Here is a 20660-nt window from a genome sequence, read left to right as displayed (position 1 = left end):
ATATTGTGAACTTGCAAAACATTCATACAGATGTGTAGATTTCCAGTACAACTCCACACCATGGTGGAACATTTGTTACAGATTATGAGATCATATCATCAGATTATTACCACCAATCATGGTCCATAGTATACATTTGGTACACTTTTTCCATACACCTCCATTATCAACACAGTATGGCTCGGCATTGATGTAAGAATATTATAGTATTGCTGTTAACCACAGTCTGTAGGTCACACCAGTTGTAGTTTTCCCATGTTTCTCCATATTCCGATCACCCTGCAATAGTGTTGTACATCTGCTCTAGCTCACAGAAGGACTCTCTTGCATTTGTACCTTTAACCACAGTTCTCAACCACCTTTGGGTTCACTGTGTTATTCAGTCCCCAGATTTTTTTTTAGCTTTCTTTCTATTGACATTTACTTTCCCAGACTACCTTTTTCAGTCACAATCCCATTTATAAACCAGTTGTTACTCACTTTAATGTGTTACTATCAACTATCCATCTCTCTACTTTTACAGTCAAGTTAATGAAAACTTCTTTGTACATTAAGCATCTATAGTTCTTCTCAGCCCTCCCCTTATCTCCTTATAACCTAAACTCTTAAGTTTTAATTTCATGTGTTATTTGTATTTAGTTCATATTAATGAGACCATGCAATATTTGTCCTTTTGTGTCTGGCATACTTCACTTAGTATAATGTCTTCAAGACTCATCCATGTTATCACATATGTACCAATTTCATTTCTTCTTATTGCAGCATAGTATTCCATCATACATATATACCACATTTTGTTTATCCATTCATTGGTGGATGGACACTTGAGTTGTTTCTATCTTTTGGCAATTGTGAACAACGCCACTGTGAACATTGGTGTGCAGATGTTTGTTCGTGTCATAGTATTTAGTTCTTCTGGATATATTCCTAGTAGAGGAATTGCTGGATCATATTGCAGTTCTATATTTAGCTTCCTGAGGAACCGCCAAACTGTCTGCCACAGAGGCTGCACCATTTTACACTCCCACCAACAGTGAAGGTGTGTTCCTATTTCTCCACATCCTCTCCAGCACTTATTGTTGTCTGTTTTTTTAATAATGGCCCTTCTATGTGGTGTTAGATGTTATCTCGTTGTTGTTTTAATTTACGTTTCCCTAATAGCTAGTGATACGGAACATTTTTTTCATGTACTTTTTGGCCATTTGTATTTCCTCTTTGGAAAAATGTCTACTTAAATCTTTCACTCATTTTTTAAATTGGATTGCTTGCTTTTTTATTGTTGTATTGAGTGATCTCTTTCTATAGAATGGAAATCAATCCCTTATCGGATAAGTGTTTTCCAAATATTTTCTTCCATCGACTAGGCTGCCTTTTCACCTTTGTGATGAAGTCCTTTGAATCACAGAAATGTTTAAGTTTGAGGAGGTCCCATTTATCCATGTTTTCTTTTGTTTCTTGTGCTTTTGGTGTAAGGTTTAAGAATCCATCACCTACCCCCAGGTCTTAAAGATGTTTTCCTACATTTTCTTCTAGGAGCTTTATTGTACTTGCTTTTATATTTAGGTCTTTGATCCATTTTGAGTTAGTTTTTGTATAAGGTGTGAGGTAGGGTCTTCTTTCTTTCTTTCGGTTGTGGATATCCAGCTCTCCCAAGACCATTTGTTAAATAAACTGATCTGCCCCAACTGGGAGGGCTTGACAGGCTTGTCAAAAATCACTTGGCCATAGATGTGAGAGTCTGTTTCTGAACCATCAGTTCGGTTCCATTGTTCTGTGTGTCTGTCTTTCTGCCAATACCATGCTGTTTTTACCACTGTAGCTAGGTAATATGATTTAAAGTCTAGAAGTAAGAGTCCTCCAACTTCTCTTTTTCTTTTTAAGATGTTTCTGGCTATTGGGGGCCTCTTCCCCTTCCAGATAAATTTGATAATTGTGTTTTCCATTTGCTCAAAAAATTCTGGTGGAATTTTTATTGAGCTTGCATTGAATCTGTGTATCAGTTTGGGTAGAATTGACATCTTAATGATATTTAGTCTTCCAATCCATGAGCATGGAATATTCTTCCAATTTATTTAGGTCTTTTTAAATTTCTTTTAGCAATGTATACAATACAATAAATACAAGTGTTTTGCATCCTTGGTTAACTTTATTCCTAAATATTTGATTTTTTTAGTTGCTCTCATAAATGGAATTTTTTTCCTGACTTCCTCCTCAGAATGTGCATTATTACTGTATGGAAACACCACTGATTTTTGCGAATTTCTCTTGTATCCTGACTACTGAAATCATTTATTAGCTCTAGCAGCTTTGCTGTAGATTTTTCGGGATTTTCTAGATATACAATCATATCATCTGTAAATAGTGAAAGTTTTGATTCTTCCTTTCCAATTTGGATGCCTTTTATTTCTTTTTCTTGCCTGATTGCTCTAGCTAGAACCTCTAGCACTATATTGAACAACAGTGGTGAAAGTGGGCATCCTTGTCCTGTCCCTGATCTCAGTGAAAAGCTTTTAGTTTTTCACCATTGAGTACAATGTTAGCTGTGGATTTTTCATATATGGCCTTTATCATGTTGAGAAAATTTCCTTCAATTCCTATTTTTTGTATTATTTTTATTAAGAATGGATGCTGTATTTTGTCAAATGCCTTTTCTGCATCAATTGATAAGATCATGTGATTTTTCTTCTTTGATTTATTAATGTGATGTATTATGACTGATTTTCTTGTGTTGAACCAGCCTTGCATGCCTGGTATAAAACCCACTGGATCATGATGGATAATTCTTTTAATGTGTTGTTGGAATCAGTTAGCAGGTATTTTATTGAGGATTTATGCATCTGTATTCATTAGAGAAATGTGTCTGTAATTTTCTTTTTTCTTAATATCTTTATTTAGGTTCGGTATTAGCATGATATTTGCTTCATAGAATGTGTTTGGTAGCATTCCTTCCTGTTGAATTTTTTGGAAGAGCTTGAGTAAGATTGGTATTAAATTTTCTTTGAATGCTTGGTAGAATTTACCTAGGAAACCATCTGGTCCTGGGCTTTTCATTTTTGGGGAGCTGTTTGATGACTGTTTCAGTCTCTCTACTTGTGATTGGTTTGTTTTGGTCTTCTCTTTCTTCTAGTGTCAGTGTAGGTTGTTTGTACATTCCTAAGAATTTTTCCATTTCATCTACATTGTCTAGTTTTTTAGCATAAAGTTGTTCATAGTATCCTTTTATGATCTCCCTTATTTCTGTGGATCAGTAGTGAGGTTCCACTTCTCATTTTTTATTTCATTTATTTGCATCTTCTCTCTTTTTTCTTAGTCTAGCTAAGGTTTTGTTGATTTTGTTAATCTTATCGAAGAACCAACTTTTAGTTTTGTTAATTTTCTCTATTTTTTTGTTCTCAGTTTCATTTTTTTCTGCTCTGATCTTTGTTATTTCATTCCTTCTACTTGCTTAAGGATTAGCTTGCTGTTCTTTTTCTAGTTCCTCCAGCTAGGTATTTAGGTCATTGATTTTAACTCTTCTTTTTTAATGTAAGCATTGAGGGCTATAAATTTTCCTCTCAACACTGCCTTCGCAACATCCCATAGGTTCTGATATGTTGTACTCTCATTGTCATTTGTCTCAAGATATTTCTTGGTTTCTCTTGAAATTTCTTCTTTGACCCACTGATTATTTAAGAGTGTGTTGTTTAATCTCCATATATATGTGAATCTTCCCTTTGCTGTGTGTTGATTTCCAGCTGTACTCCAGTATGATCAGAGAAAGTGCTTTGTATAATTTCAGTTTTGTTGATTTATTGATACCTGCTTTGTGTCCCAACATATGGTCTATCCTGGAGAAAGATCCATGAGCACTTGAAAAGAATGTATAACCTGTTGTTTTGGGGTACAGTGTTCTGTATATGTCTATTAGGTTTAGTCCATTTATCGTATTACTCAAGCTCTCTGTTTCTTTATTGATCTTCTGCCTAGATGTTCTGCCCATTGCTGAGAGTGATGTATTGAAGTCCTGCTATTATTATAGAGATGTCTATTTCTCCCTTCAGTTTTGCCAGTGTTTGCCTCATGTATCTTGGGCATCCTGCTTAGGTGTATATATACTTATGATTGTTATTTCTTCCTGGTGAATCATCCCTTTTATTAATATGTAATGTCCTTCCTTGTCTCTAATAACAGTTTTGCTTTTAAAGTCTGTATCATCTGATGTAAGTATAGCTACCCCAGCATTTTTTGGTTCCTGCATGCATGGGATATCTTTTTCCAACCTTTCACTTTCAATTTATTGGTATTCTTGAGTCTAAGGGGAGTCTCTCGCAGACAACATATAGATGGCTTATATTTTTCTTATCCAGTCTGCCAGTCTGTGTCTTTAGATTGGGGAGTTTAATCCATTAACATTCAAGGTTATTATTATAAAGGCGTTCTTATTTCATCCATTTTGATCTTTACGTTTTGTCTGTCATTTTATATTTGACACTTTTAGTTACTGTTACTGACAGGGTTGTCATTTTTAGACTCTCTTCCAGGCCTCTTTCTCCTGTCTTTTCAGGCTGTAGCACTCCCTTTAGTATTTCTTGCAAAGCTGGTCTTTTTGTTATAAACTCTCTCAGTTTTTGGTTATCTGTAAATATTCTGATCTCATCCTCATTTTTAAAAGATAATCTTGCTGGGTATAAAATTCTTGGCTGGCAGTTTTTCTCTTGCAGTATCTTAAATACATCATACCACTGTCTTCTTGCTTCTTTGGTTTCTAATGAGAAATCAGCACTTAATTTTATTGGGTATCCCTTATATGTTATGCATTGCTTTTCTCTTGCTGCTTTCAGAATTCTCTCTTTGTCTCTGTCATTTGACATTCTGATTAGTATGTGTCTCAGAGTTGGTCTGTTTGGATTTATTCGGATGGGAGGACGTTGTGCTTCTTGGACATGGATATCTGTGTCCTTCAATAGTGTTGGGAAATTTTCCACCATTATTCCTTCAAATATTCTTTCTGCCCCTTTTCTATTCTCTTCTCTTTCTGGGGCACCCATGATACATATGTTTGCACGTCTCTTGCTGTCAGTTAGTTCCCTGAGACCCTGTTTAATTTTTTCCATTCTTCATCTGTTATTTTGTTTGTTCACTTTCAGAGGCCATGTCTTCGAGCTCACCAATCCTTTCTTTTGCTTCCTCAAATCTGCTGTTATATGCCTCCAGTGTATTTTTAATTTCATTTATTACACCTTTCATTCCCATAAGGTCTGCTGTTTTTCTGTGTATGCTTTCACATTCTTCTTTGTGCTCATCTAATGTCTTCTTAATATCCTTAATCGCTTTAGCCATCTCACTGAATTTATTAAGGAGATTTGTTTGAACATCTGAGATTAGTTGTCTCAACTCCTTTATGTCATCTGTAGGCTTATCTTGTTCCTTTAATTGAGCCATCTCTTCCTGTTTCTCGGTATGGATTGTAATTTTTTGTTGGTGTTTCCACATCTGGTTTGCTAGATGTATTTATTCTCAATGCAGTTTCTCCCTTTGGAGATTTCTTATCTTTTCTCCTTTGCTGGTTGTGTAGTAGGAGTCAAGAATGTAGTTGGTGGTATATGCTATGAAGGCTGAAGCTGCCCACTTTGTCCCAGGAAGTGATGAAGTTTCTCCAACCTTTCTCCTGTCAAGGGTAGGGACAGAGCTGTAGCCATGTACAATAATCCCAGTTGGGCATAAGACTAGTCACATGGAGACGCTGATGAAGCTTCACACCCCTTCATCCCCTACCTCAGGCAGGGATGGAGCTATAGTTTTGGTCAGCAGTCTGCTGTGTGGGTCCAAAATGACCACAGTTGCTCAGGTAAGCTGCTGTATCACCAGACCCTCTCCCTACTAGGAGTGGGAATGAACCCTCTAGAGTGCCCAACAATCTAATCTCTGTGGGCCAAATATGCCTGCAGTTGGCCCTGAGAGGCTTAGGGAGTACTGACCCTTCTGCCCTTTATGTGGTGGGAACAGAACCACAAATGCTCAACAGCTAAGTCCTGTAGGCTGGAAGTACCCACTGTTGCCCGGACAGGCTAAGGAAGCAGCAGCTCCCTCCTATCCTATGGGATGGTAGGGGTAGTTCTATGGGTGCTCAACAGTTCAGTCCCTTTAGGCCAAGAATATCTGCCATTGCCTGGACAGGTTGAGGAAACACCCCCTTCTCTCTTCTTAAGGCATGGGGTTGGAGCCACAGGCACCTGACATTCAGTCCTATTGTCCAGAGAGACTATGGAGACACCAGATCCCTCCTATCCTATTGGGGTTGGGGGTGGATTCACAGGCATAATAGTCCAGTCCATGCAGGCTGAAGCTCTGCTGTTGCCCAGGAAGGCTATGGAAAGACCAGCCCCTTTCTTTCCTATTGGAGGGTGAGGGTGTGTCCATAAGTACCCACCAGACCAGGCTGTGTGGGCCAAAAGCATCTGCAGTTACCCAAAGAGGCTGGGCAAACACAGTCCATCTCTTGTCATATTGGGGATGGAGGTGGAGCCACAGGTGCCCAACAGTCAGACTTGTCCAGCCCCTAACTATTGGCACTGAGAGGTTGAGGCAACACCCTCCCCCTCCTATCCTGTGGAGGGACAGAGGTGGAGATGGGCTCAAAGGCACCAAACAAATCTGTGTGGGCTGAAAACTCCTGCCATTGCCTGGAGAGGCCAAGGATACCCAGTTCCTCTCCTATTCTCTTGGGGTGCAGGGATGCAGCCCCAGGTGTCTGACTATTCAGCCTCTGCCAGTGGAGAGTGCTTGCAATTGCCTGGAGAGCCTGGTGCAGGTTTCTGCCAGGCAGGTTCTCTCTCCTGGAGGTGGGGCTGGCGCCTAGGCTAGGGCTGCAGTCTCAACTTGGTGGAAAGAAGCCCATCCCTAACTTCACTGGATTTCATTCAGCCAGACTCCCCCTCATGCCAGGGGCAGAGTCAAGATGGCAACTACCGAACTCTTTCCCACTTGGACAGGCTCAGACCTTAGCTGGCTCTAGGATTATACTTTAGCCAGCCGAATCCACTAATCAGTAGCTGTGGTCAGTGGACATCTGTCTCTTCCTCCATCGTTTATGGGAAATGGAGCTTCCAACTCCAGCCATGGAATAGCTCCTGAGGCAGCTTGCACCCCCCTCCCAGAGGTAGAACCGGGGTTTAGGCTAGACCTGCAATCCAACCTGGGTGGAAAGTAGCTGGTCCTTATAAGCACTATGATTTTCAGTCAGCACCGCTTCCCCTCGTGCCTGAGGCAGAGTCAGAATGGTGGCCACCACCTTCCCTCTGAACTGGACAGGCTCAAAGTTTAGTTATTCCTAGGATTCTATTTCAGCCATCCAAATCCACTAATCAGTAGCTGAAGTCAGTGCCATGCTGTGTTTTCCACCTGTTTTTATTGGGGGAAATGGAACTTCCAACTTCAACCATGGAATAGCTCCTGAGGCAGCTTGCAGCCATGTCATCAACCTCTGCGGCATGGAATGCTCTACTCAAGATTCCTCTGTGCAGATGGGTAGTTTCCTCCTTCCACACTGTCAAGGATGGTGCAGGATACTCCTCTGATCTTCTGGGTGACCACCAACTGCCCTGTTTCACAAGCTGACTCGAGGAGCTCCTTACTCTCACGCCATCTTGGCTCCACCCTATGTTTTTAATATGTATTGTTTTACATAAGATTCTAGTAAGATAGTGATGATTTTCTGGGCTGGAGTCCTGGGGAAAAGTTTCAAAGTTCTAAATAATGGAAAGTATAGAAAACTGTCACAAAGTTGATCTGGTTTTTTGAATATTTTAAGCATGCCTTGGTAGATATACTGCTCTAAAATCAAAGAATGAAGAGAAAAGAACATTTAGATGTAGAATGTTGTGGAGTTCTTCTGTGACTTTTTCTTGTGGTAGCGTAGAGAACTCAAAATTTATCATTTCACCTATTTCCAAGTATACAATTCAGTGGTATTGATTATATTCAATATATTGTGATGCCATCACCACTTCAGAGATAGAGTTTAAGTAGTGTGACTAATATCCAATTTCCTACCAACAAAAATATGCTGATTTTTAAAATAAAATTTAAAATAAATATATTAACTATTCAAATTTAGAGTACTAATACTTTTGCTCTTTGAGTTTTCATTTAAGGGATAAAGCATTATCACCTTTTCAAATGTTTAGGAAAGTCAGCATGGTTGCCAAGGACCATTTATTAATATTGTGTTAATATTAAAGAGTGTATTTAGTATTAGTGATGCTTTGTTGATTTCTTGATAAAATAATTTTTTAACTGATTTGAAATCTATGTAAAAGAAGGAGATATACAGCGGAAAGAAATTGATTAGACCTTAAACTTTCTGAATTATAAAAATCCTAAAAATAGTTTTGTGGTACATTTTGATATATGGATACTTTGTGATTTAAAAATATTAAATCTAATATGTAAAAGAAAAATGACTGGCTTAATCTGAGCATAACATTAAATAAGGTTCACATCTATGGAACTTAGTATTAACTTTTTTCTCTTGTATTCTATCATTAGGAGAAAGCAATTCAGCAATTTCTACAGAAGACCTAAAAGAATGTCTGAAGAAACAAATAGAATTCTGTTTCTCACGGTACACTAACATTTTTATTGATCTTTTTCCTTTTTAGAGTTGTTCCTTTAGTAGATATAAAATATCTGTGAAATGGATTGGAAGAATAGTAATTATCATTTCCCTTCAGTGATGTATTTCAGTATAATTCTTTTGTATGTTTCTTAACTAGATTTAAAGGTGTAGGCTCCAATTAGATATACAAAAAAATCTGTTCTCATTAGAAAATGAAATTTCTCTTATATAATTATCCTATGAAAATATTTGGGTTTAGGATTCTCAAAAAGGGGTTTTCTCTTAATTTATAGTTTTAATTCATTTTTTTAACCTTTGGTCAGTTATTTTTAGCAAATTAGATAGTGGATGGTCATGTTTTTTCTTACCAGTTTTTCTTTTATTCAATAAGCAGTCTTTTTAGGCACACGTTTCTTTTAATATATGTTCATTACAAATAAGAATTACGTAGGTACATTTACAGTTTAGACACCATAAAACCTCAGTATGTATAATTGCCCCTTCCAAAATAGAATTTTGGATATGCATGAAATTTTAATGCCTTTAGTTTTTCCTATCTATAGTGAATAGTGCTACAAGTGAACCAGATTTTCAAGGTAGAAACTTGGATTTTATTATAGACTTCATTTCTTTACATGCAATATACTTTTGACTCAGATTTAATCAATTCCATTTCCATCCTAAATAGCTACCATTTCTTCCCCTCTTAGTCTTTGTTTTTTTGCTTTTTGTTTTTGTTTTTAAATCATAGTACAGGACCAAGGGTGAAGGCAAGGGCTTCCTAGATTTATTTAGTGAATTGTGCCAATGATGCGATTCATTTTCTTTAACCTCTTTGTAACAGTTAATTTTTGAATCCATGCGTACTAACGGCAGTATCTGGATCATTTGTGGGTCTGCTTATGTTTCTTATTTTTTTTTCTCTTGATTCTTTCTGACAGTCTCCTGCCTTTTTACAAGTCTTGCAAAATTTGTTTATATGCTAGACATTACACATAAAAGCTGCAAATGACAATTTTCCTCTCTAGAGAGGATTTGTACTTTATTCTGTTGGAACAGATAGAGTAAAATGTTGATTGCTTCAGTCTAATCAGCAATTCTGCTGAGTCCAAGCAGCCTTTTAAATAGACTCATTCCATCTCTGATTTGTTTTTGTTCATTAGACATGACCTTCCTAGGCTTTAGCTTTAGTGCCTGGCAGTTCTCTCACCTTAGTTCTGAAGCAGCAAGGGAGATTCAGAGTTTTGAGATGACTTTTTTAGCCCATTTAGCTTCAAAATCTGGCAGATGTCTTGTGAGTGAGACCTGTCTTGTATTTGGTGCAAGGTACCCCTGTCCACTAGGACCATAGAGATTTCTTTATAGCCTGCCAGCCTTCTATCTTCCTCCTTAAAACGCCAGAAACATCCTGTGAAGAAAATCAGCTGTGTATTTGAGGCTCTTTTAGTTTCCAGTTCATAATGCAGGTACTATGCAGCTCTCTAAAACTCTGGTGATTTCTCTGTCATTCAGTAAAGTCCCCTGGGCCAGAATCTACAGGTGCCATCAGGATGAAAAGATCATCATTCTGGATGTCTTAGTCCTCATAACTTGTCCTCATAACTTCCATTGCTGTCCATGTCTTCAAAAATACAATTTTTGTAATGTATCCAAGCTTTTTTAGTTGTTGGGATAGGAGCTCTGGCTTGTCTGTAATCTACCTCATCCTATTCAGAACCGTGATACAGTTCAAACCAGCTGGACAGTTGATAATTAGTAGCTTAGCAAAATCAGATGCTGCTCATAAGTAGTTTAATCTTAGCTATTAATTGGATTTTCTGCTGAGGATGTACACTTTCTTTTAGTGGGTTTTGACAAACTATAAGAATAGATAACACTATTTAAGTCAGAATCGATTAAGTCTACAACTTTTTAACAGAAAAGATCTTTTAACAAAATACATACAAAGATCATGTTCTTATTTTTAAGTTCTTAGGCAGTCTCTTGTTGATTGGGCAAATATTTATGAGTTCCTCCTTTTTATGTTGCATTGAGTTTAAACTTGACTATACTTTCTTCTTTCTCCTCCTTAAAACAGGTAACCACCTGATTTGTAACTTTAGAAAAAGTAATCTATTTTATTATTTCAATGTGAAGGCCTTTGAGCCTACTCTTTGCTGGGAAATAGACCTTTGAATACATTATTGGATAAAACAAAGATCATTCATGGAATCTGTATTCTGAGCTGGGAAGACAAAACAATAAATGTCATTAATAAGCACTATAAGTATTTTGGGTGGTATGTGCTGTGGAAAAAAATGAAATACAGGCATACCTCGGAGGTAACTGCAAGTCTGGTTCCATACCACTGCAATAAGCCAGTCCCGTGAATTTGGTTTCAGAGTGCATATAAGGTTACGTTTACACTCTACTGTACTCTATTTAAAATAGTGTTCAATAGCATTATATTATGTCTTTAAAAAACATTGTACATTTATTTTAAAAATACTTTATTGCTGAAAATGGTAACCATCATCTGAGCCTTCAGCAAGTCATAATCTTTTTGCTGGTGGAAGGTCTTATTTTGATATTGATAACTGCTGATTGATCAGGGTGTTGGTTACTGAAGTTTGGTAGTTTCTTAAAATAAGACCATTGAAGTATGCTGCATTAATTGACTCTTCTTTTTATGAATGATTTCTCTATAACTTGCAATATTGATTGATAGCATTTTATGCACAATAAAACTTATTTCAAAATTGAAGTCAGTCTTCTCAAACTCTGCCACTGCTTTATCAACAAAATTTATGTCATATTCTAAATCCTTTCTTGTCATTTCTACAATACACAGTGTCTTCACCCAGAGTAGATTCCATCTCAAGAAACCTCTTTCTTTGATCACCCATAAGAATCAACTCCTTATCTGCTCAAGTTTTATCATGAGATTACAGCAATTAGGTCATACCATCAGGCTCCACTTCTCATTCTAGTTCTCTTGCTGTTTCCGTCACATCTGTAGTGAATTTCTCCACCTGAAGTCTTGAACACCTCAAAGTCATCCTTGAGGGTTGAAATCAACTTATTCCAAATTCCTGTTAATGCAAATATTTTGACCTCCTCCCGTGAATCACAAATGTTTTTAATGGCATCTGGAATGGTGAATCCTTTTCAGAAGGTTTTCAGTTGCTTTTGCCCAGATCTGTCAGAGGAATCATTATCTTTGGCAGCTATATAGCCCTACAAAATGTATTTCTTAAATAATAAGATTGGACAGTCAAAATTACTCCTTGATCCATGGGTTGCATAATAAATGTATTGTTGGCTGGCACAAAAGCATTAATCTTGTTGTACATCTTTATCAGCTCTTGGGTGACCTGATGCATTGTTAGTGAGCAGTAATATTTTGAAAGAAATCTTTTTTCCCCGAGTTCAACAGTGGGCTTAAAATATTGTCAGCTTTGTCATAAACAGATATGCTGTCATCCTGCTTTGTGTTTCCATCGATAGAACACAGGTAGAATAGATTTTGTGTAATTCTTAAAGGCCCTAGGATTTGGGGAATGATAAATGAGCATTGGCTTCATCATATAGTCACCAGCTGCAGTAGCCCCATAGCCCCTCACAAGAGAATCAGCTTGACCCTGAAGCCTTGAAGCTCTTCATTGAGTTCTCTTTAGTTATAAAAGTCCTAGATGGCATCTTCTTCCAGTATAATTATCTTCCTGTTGTTTAGTGTAGCCATCTTAAGGGAATGTAGTGGCTGGTTTGATTTTCTATCCAGACCACAAAAACTTTCTCCATCTCAGCAGTAATAAGGCTCTTTTGCTTTCCTATATCATTCATGTGCTTATCAGAGAAGCTCTTTTAATTTCCTTCCACAGCTTTTCCTTCGCATTCACATGCCTTCCTCACTAAGCTTAATCATTTCTAGCTTTTGATTTAAAGTAAGAGGCATTCGAGTCTTAGAGACCATTTCAATATCGTTGTGACACAGTGAATTGAGAGGCCCAAAGAGAGAGAGAAAGAGGGATGGGGGAGCAGCTGGTTGGTGGAGCAGTCAGAATATAGGCAACATTTATTAATTTTGCTATCTTACGTAGACATGGTTTGTGGCACCCCAAAACAATTTTGGTAGTAACACCAAAGATCACAGATCACCATAACAACTATAACAATAATGAGAAAGTTTGAAATATTTTTTAAAATGACCAAAATAAGACACAGAGACAAAGTGAGCACCTGCTGTTGGAAAAGTGATGCAGAGTTGCCACAAACCTTCAATTTGTAAAAAATTGCAATATCTGCTTATTTCTTTCAGAGAAAATTTGTCAAAGGATCTTTACTTGATCTCTCAAATGGATAGTGATCAGTTCATCCCAATTTGGACAGTTGCCAACATGGAAGAAATAAAAAAGCTGACAACAGACCCTGACCTAATTCTTGAAGTGTTGAGATGTATGTAAATAATAACCTTTAACTTATTTCTAAATTTTAAGTAATTAAATATTATCTTGATTTCTGATAATATAGGTAATTGTAATAAACTGACTTTTTTTGTTATTCTTCAGTAATTCATCTTTATTTTTACTCACTTATTGGCTGTATATGTATCTTCTTTGGAGTCATGTCTATTCAAGTCCTTTGCTTGTTTTTTTAATTGGGTTGTTTTGTCTTTTTTTGTTGTTCTTCAATTGTAGGAGTTGTGTATATATACTGGATATTATACCCTTATGTCCTTAAATACATGATTTTCAAATATTTTATTCCATACCCTATGGAGGTTGTCATTTTACTTTCTTGATAATGCCCTTTGATGCACAAAAGTTTTAAATTTTGATGAAGTCCAATTTATTTTCGCTTTAGTTGATCATGCTTTGGTGTCATTTCTAAGAATCCATTGCCTAAATCATCCTATAGATTTTCCCCTTTATTTTATTCTAAAGCTTTATGGTTTTAGCTGTTATAATTAGGTCATTAATCCATTTTGAGTTAGTTTTTGAATATGGTATAAGTCAAGGGCAGATACTGTTTCTTCAAATGATTCAGTCTTGTCAACCTTAAAATGTGTCAAAGAGCAGAATGCCCCCCATCTCTTTGGGTGGTAACCTTAAACTATACGTAAGCCTTTAACCCGTCACTGCTGCTTTTATTCTCTCTGCTTTCTCTGAGAGAGGAAGCAAATTGGTACTCCAAAGGGACCTGAAATAAAAGTTGGTAGTGTGGTGCTGTCTTCATTCAATATTTCCTCAAATCCAGCATCTAAAAGATGGCAGCTGGGTTTCTATAGTAGTTAAAGAGTAAGTATATTAAAATTAAGGACAGCTTATAATCATTTTGTATAGTTCTTGGTTTAAAAGCTTCATAGACTTTAATTTTAAGAAGAATCTCTCCACATGTCAGAGCCCATTGCAAATAGTGTTTGACAAATGCAAGTACACTGATTTCTGTCAACACTCATTTATAGTCTCTTGATTATTGTTTATAGGGAAATTGCCATATTAGATGTAAGTGCTGTACGCTCCCTGAAAGCTTCTCTTTGACCGCACAACAGTCTCAAGTCACAAAGTAGCTTCTCTGAATATTTGTTCAGTGAATAACATTTGACAAAAAGATTTCTTTCTAACTGAAATTTTTATTCTACAACTTAATTTCATTAGGATAGAAATCTATCCTCTGCTAATTTATTTACAGTTGGAAATTGAATAGTTTTTAAATGGCATTATTAGTAACTCTGCTTGTCACTTTTAAAGGAAACTCTTTTTTAAATTTCAGCTTCCCCCATGGTGCAAGTTGATGAGAAGGGTGAGAAAGTGAGACCAAGTCATAAGCGTTGTATTGTTATTCTTAGAGAGATACCTGAAACAACACCAATAGAGGTAAATTACCAAGCATTATTAAAGCTAAATATTCTCTGTTTAAATTGGAGGAAATAAATAAGCAAAGTATATGTCAAGGCCCTTATATCAAAAGTATAAATATTAATTTTTGTAAATTGTGAAATACTAAGATCATGGTACATTGTGATGAGATAAGAATTCCATGTTCTTAGAACAGTAGACTAAGTATTGGCAGTGATACGAGTTCTCAACTTACTGGTTTGACTGGCAGTTAAAATATAAATAGGCTCTTGGGGGAACTTCAGGATTTATCAAAAAGAGTGAACCTAGACAGAAATGAAGAGAAAATTTTAAATAAGGATTAATGAAGCAGGACTAGGAAAATGTAAGGCAAAGCTTCAGTCATAAAGATGATGCGGTAAAGGTACAAGAATAGAATTTTTGAATGAAACAATAGTCCAGAAATAGACCTATAATTATGTGTGTATGTATAACATTTGTTTAGCAATTAGGTTCTGTGTTAGTCAGCCGAAGGGGTGCTGATGGAAAATACCAGAAATCTGCTGACTTATAAAGGGTATTTATTTGGGGTAAGAGCTTATAGATACCAGGCCATAAAGCAGAGATTACTTCCCTTACCAAAGTCCATTTCCATGTGTTGGAGCAAGATGGCTGCTGACATCTGTGAGGGTTCAGGCTTCCTGGGTTCCTCTGGGCTCAGCGCCTCTGTTTCCTCCAGAAAGTCAGCTGTAGACTATGAGCCTCTCTAGACTTTGCCTCTCTCCACAAGATCAGCTGTAGACTATCAGGTGAATGGCTCTGTCTCTTTCCCTGGGGTTTCTGCTGTGTCTAAGGAGCTGTCTCTATTCCTCTGTGTTTTTCTCCTGGTTCAGGTCTTCTCTTCCCAGGGCTTGTTTCTCTTTCCTCTGTGTGCTTACTTCCTGGGGCTCTAGCCTAAGACTTTTCAGCATCATACTCCAACATCGAAAACTCCAACATCAGAAACCCTCGGCTCTGTCCTTTGCCATGCCTAATGACATGGCCCAATCAAAGCCCTAATACCTTAATCACGCCCAGGTACAGACCAGATGACAAACATAATCCAATATCTATTTTTGGAATTCATAACCATATCAAACTGCTACACTCCACCCTCTGAATTCCAAAAAGACATTACAATGTTTGAAAAACCCTTAAATCAGTAACAATGCAAATACTAAATCATATTACTACCAAGAATTTTGGATATTTTTAAACCAAAGTTTTGATTGTCTTTGTTTTATAGCTGAAGTAACTGAGCTTTAATGGTTTAATAACTTCCCCAAGGACAAACCACATGGGTTATTAAATAATACAGAATTTGAACATGATCTATCTGATTCCAAAGCCTGTGTTTCTTAACCACTATACCACAGAGCTGCCACTTAATTGTGATGTTAAGGTAAATTAGAGAAAGGGAGGATTGATCAGTAACTTATTTCTGTTAATTGATTAGGCATTTAGTAGAGACTATCTTTTTGCCCAAAGTTATTCATTATTATTTCTCCAGAATGAAGATTTCCTGAACTTAGAAGCAGTGGGAGATAATAGAAAAGCAACTGTAACTAGACCTTTGATTTAAAATTATAAACTATATTTTAAAAGTAACAAATTGAAAGGAAAACTACAAAATAGAAATAATTTTGGCAGTATTTCCAAATAGGGTATGAACCTGAACTCAAACCAGGCTCCCTAGGTTTGATTTCCAACTTTATTTGCTTGGTCTTTGCCCTTGGATGTTACTTAACATCTCTACCTCAGTTTTCTCATCTGTTAAATGGGAAAATAGTAATAAGTAACTCATAGGGTTGTTGTGTGAATTAAGCGAGTGTGTGTATAAAGTGCTTAGAGCAGTACCTGGCATAGTTATAGTTATTAGTTTGGTGCAAAAGGAATTGCAGCTTCAGACCATGAATTTTAAATCATTATAACTAGGCTCGAACACATCTTTGTTAATCAAAATAGGAACCATTGCAATCAACACATTTTTGCCAACAAGAAATAAGTTTGTTTATTCCTGTAGCGTAAAAATCCGTGCTTCCGGATTCAACGAACTCTTGGAAAGTATTTTCCTCATCTTGCTGGTTGTGGAAGCGTTCTTCCTGCAAAAAGTTGTCAAGACACTTGAAGTGGTAGTTGGTTGGCAAGAGGTCAGGTGAATATGGCGGATGAGGCAAAACTTCATAGACCAGATCATTCAACTTTTGAAGCGTTGATTGTGCAACATGCAGTCACGCATTGTCAAGGAGAAGAATTGTTGACCAATACTGGCTGCAGGCATTGCAGTTTTTGGTGTATCATCAATTTGCTGGGTATACTTCTCAGATGTAATGATTTCACGGGATTCAGCAAGCTGTTGTGAATCAGACTGGATGGACGAACAATCAGTGACCATGACCTTTTTTGGTACAAGTTTGGCTTTGGGAAGTGCTTTGGAGCTTCTTCTCAGTTCAACTGCTGAGCTGGTCTTGTATAAAATTCACTTTTCATCACATGTCACAGGCTAATCAGGAAATGGTTCAATGTTGTTGTGTAGAATAAGGGAAGATGACACTTCAAAATGATGATTTTTTAAAAATTTTCAGTCAGCTCACAAGTCACCCACTTAACAAGTTTTTTCACCTTTCCAATTTGCTTAAAATGCTGAATGACCGGGGGAGTGGACTTGGCCCAATGGATAGGGCATCTGCCTACAACATGGGAGGTCCGTGGTTCAAACCCTGGGCCTCCTTGACCCGTGTGGAGCTGGCCCGTGCACAGTGCTGATGCACACAAGGAGTGCTGTGCCACACAGGGTGTCCCCTGCGTAGGGGAGCCCCACATGCAAGGAGTGCACCCCATAAGGAGAGCCGCCCAGCGCGAAAGAAAGTGCAGCCTGCCCAGGAATGGTGCTGCACACACGGAGAGCTGACACAAGATGACCCAACAAAAAGAAACACAGATTCCTGGTACCACCGATAAGGATAGAAGCAGTCACAGAAGAACACACAGCGAATCGACAGAGAGAGCAGACAACTGGGGCGGGGGTGGGGGGGGAATAAATTTTAAAAGTAAATCTTAAAAAAAAATGCTGAATGACTGTAAAATGGTCATGTTGAGTTCTTTGGCAACTTCTCCTTTAGTTTAAGAGGATCAGCTTCGATGATTTCTCTTAACTAGTTGTTGTCAACCTCCGATGGTCGGCCACTATGCTCTTCATCTTTAAGGTTGTCATCTCCTTTGCAAAACTTGAACCACCACTGCCTGTACATTCATTAGCAGTTCCTGGGCCAAACGCATTGTTAATGTTGCACGTTGTCAGCTGCTTTACGACCCATTTTGAACTCAAATTTTAAGAAAATCACTCATTTTCTTTTGATCTAACATCATATCCCTAGTCTAAAATAAATATAAAATAAACAGCAAGTAATAAGTCATTAGCAAAAAAACATAAAGCAAGAAATGTACATTAAAATGATGTATAACATAACCACATTTCTTTAAGAATGTATGCCAGTATCAAATAGCAAATTTCAACAATGCAAAACCGCAGTTACTTTTGTACCAACGTAATACTATTCATATTCAGAATACAACTCATACCATGGTAAACAGTAAATAAACGAACAAGATAATAATTCACTCTTCACTAAATAAATGTAAAGGAAGTATAGCATGATGACTGAAGTAGCCAAAAAAAGCAAACTCTAGGTAATCAATGAAATGAAAATGGAAATGAGGGGTTTGAGGTGGTAACCTTTGAAGTTCCTATCAGGTATGATGATTTTTTTTTTTTTTAAGGGCATACTGGGGATTGAACCCAGGACCTTATACATGGGAAGCAAGCACTCAACCACTGAGCTACATCTGCTCCCTAGTGAGAGTTTTTGTTGTTGTTGTTTGTTTGCTTTTAGGAGTACCAGGACTCAAACCTGGGACTTCCTGTTTAGGAAGCAGGCACACAACCACTTGAGCTGTGTCTCCTCCCCTGAATGAATTTTTGATTACTCTAAATTCAGGCTTCCTTTCTCATATTTGCATCAGTAAGTCTGGAATTTAATTGTTTTTATAGAATGATATAGGCTGAAAATAGAGATTTTTAAAAATATTTAAATAAATTTATTCACTTTGCATTTTTAAAGGGAATCAAAAAATGGTTAGAGAAAAACTTTTGAAGGTAGAGATCAGTGTGTGATCTAACAATTCCATAAATAGTTCTCTTCAAACATTTAATTGTGGATTGAATAGGAGTTTTAACTAAATCTGGTGCTATATTATCACTTGCATAAAAAAATCACAAAAGTAAGCTGATTATCCACTTATTTATTATTTCAAGCAATATTTGACCCAAGAAAATTTCATCACTGGTATGAACTTCTCTTTTTTAATTCAAAGTACTAAAAATTTAAGGGAGTTAGAATACAGATTAGATTTCACTGTTACATTGGTCTTCCAGTTAGCTTAATAATTGTCTTTATTTGATACCTATTAATATTTTGATATTTGTTGAGGGAGTTTGACCTAATCAAATTATTTTAATACTAGGGAGTTGGTGGTTATCATTGAATTTCTCTTCGAACTCAAATACTTGATCAATGAAATAGACTTTGGAGCTGTACAACTCTGGGTTTAAGTTCCACTTTGTGGTAGCATGTGTAGGTTAAACAATCTAAGCCACCATTTTTTCAAATGTAAAACGGATAGAACTTTTAACACAGGGATATTTTGAGGAGTGTATCAATGTCTGGCCTTGATAGTATTTCAGTGACTGTTGTTTCCTTCTCCAACATTTTAGGGCTACTTAATTTTTCTTAAATGAACTTTATTTTGAAATAATTTCAAACTTTTCAGGACAGATGCAAAAATAATACAAAACCAATACAGAGTACTCAAACATCCATCCCACTCAAATAACCAAATCACCAGCTTTTAACATTTTGCCTCATTGCTTTGTCAAGCTATATATATAGCCTTGGGGTTTATTCCTAAGGAAAATACATAGCATTTAATTATGTTTTTAGTTATATCAACTATGGAAAAGGGAAAACATGTTTGCACAGAGTTCATGTATGTAACTGATATATAAGCAGAGCATCTGGGATTAAAGGAGAATGCATGAAAATACTTTGCATCCAGAAAATGTTCAGTGGAATACTTTGCATCCAGAAAATGTTCAATGGAGGACATACCATTTCTTTTGGATAGTGGCAGTCTAGGTAGAAAAGGACTGGTGAGATTTTACTGAGAGGAAAATTTAACTTTCCACTAGGAATGAAAACATCTGCAAGATTTACACCTATAACTATTATATGCTTTTGTTTTAGAACATAGCCTCTCTAGAAATAGAAAAATGAGTGAAAGACATAAACAAGTAGTGAAGAAATAGAAACAGCCAAAAATCATGAAGAGATGGATGCTCAATTTCACTAGTAAACAAGACAGTACCTATTGTTGACAACTTTTTTAGTGTTAATGAAAGGTTTTTCCTTTTTTAGGAAGTGAAAGCTTTGTTCAAAAATGAAAATTGCCCCAAAGTGATAAGCTGTGAGTTTGCACACAATAGTAATTGGTATATCACTTTCCAGTCAGACACAGATGCACAACAGGTGAGAAGAAAACTTTTCTTTTGATTCAGTCTTGGTAGTTTTAAAAAAAAGTAGCAGTATATTTTAATTGAGAAAATGCGTGTTTAATGTTTATAAAGTCAACTGAGACTCTGTCATCTTTCTGGTTTTGCTTATTTTCTTTTTGATTGTCTTCCTAAAGCTTTTTTAATTTCAGTTTGAGTATAGTTTCCTGTCAATTGTAAACATTTAAAACACAATTTAAAAATTAATGTGGGAATTGGGACTAATGTATTCAATAGTTAGTATTTCTAGTACATAATGGGAGTGCAGTAAGTGTAACTTCCCTTCTGAGTCGTATCTTGAAATTTTTATATTTTAATGATTTTACTCTTTTTATGTCCGAAGATTAGAAAGTAGTTTCCTTTGACACAAATATTCTTATCTATGATAGGAGCATTTTAAATCACTGATTTGTTTTTTTAAGAAAAAAAATTTTTAGCAGATTTATGTTTTTAGAAAACCACAACAGAAAGTACAGTACAGAATCCCCATGTACCTCTCTCCCACATTTTTTCATCTTTAGAAGGTTGTCTGAATAATTAATTTCAAGGTTTGTTTAGAATCTTGTACATTTTTTTGTTTGCAGTAATCTAACCTAGAATA

The 20660-nt window shown here is 36.5% G+C and overlaps 1 protein-coding gene across 14 annotated transcripts in view; it reads left to right on the top strand.

Annotated features, from left to right (window-relative positions):
* The window catches only part of LARP4 (La ribonucleoprotein 4), a 97834-nt gene that overhangs the window by 41729 nt on the left and 35445 nt on the right, over positions 1 to 20660 (top strand). For all 14 annotated transcript variants that reach the window (XM_058308237.2, XM_058308238.2, XM_058308242.2 and 11 more), the window contains exons 4-7: positions 8527 to 8602; positions 12894 to 13030; positions 14348 to 14451; positions 19926 to 20036. In XM_058308237.2, coding sequence (XP_058164220.1) covers positions 8527 to 8602; positions 12894 to 13030; positions 14348 to 14451; positions 19926 to 20036 — 428 coding nt within the window. The remainder of the gene's footprint in view (positions 1 to 8526; positions 8603 to 12893; positions 13031 to 14347; positions 14452 to 19925; positions 20037 to 20660) is intronic.

This window comes from Dasypus novemcinctus, chromosome 12 (genome assembly GCF_030445035.2).
Source record: "Dasypus novemcinctus isolate mDasNov1 chromosome 12, mDasNov1.1.hap2, whole genome shotgun sequence".
NCBI lineage: Eukaryota > Metazoa > Chordata > Mammalia > Cingulata > Dasypodidae > Dasypus > Dasypus novemcinctus.
This window is presented reverse-complemented; position numbering and strand designations above follow the sequence as displayed.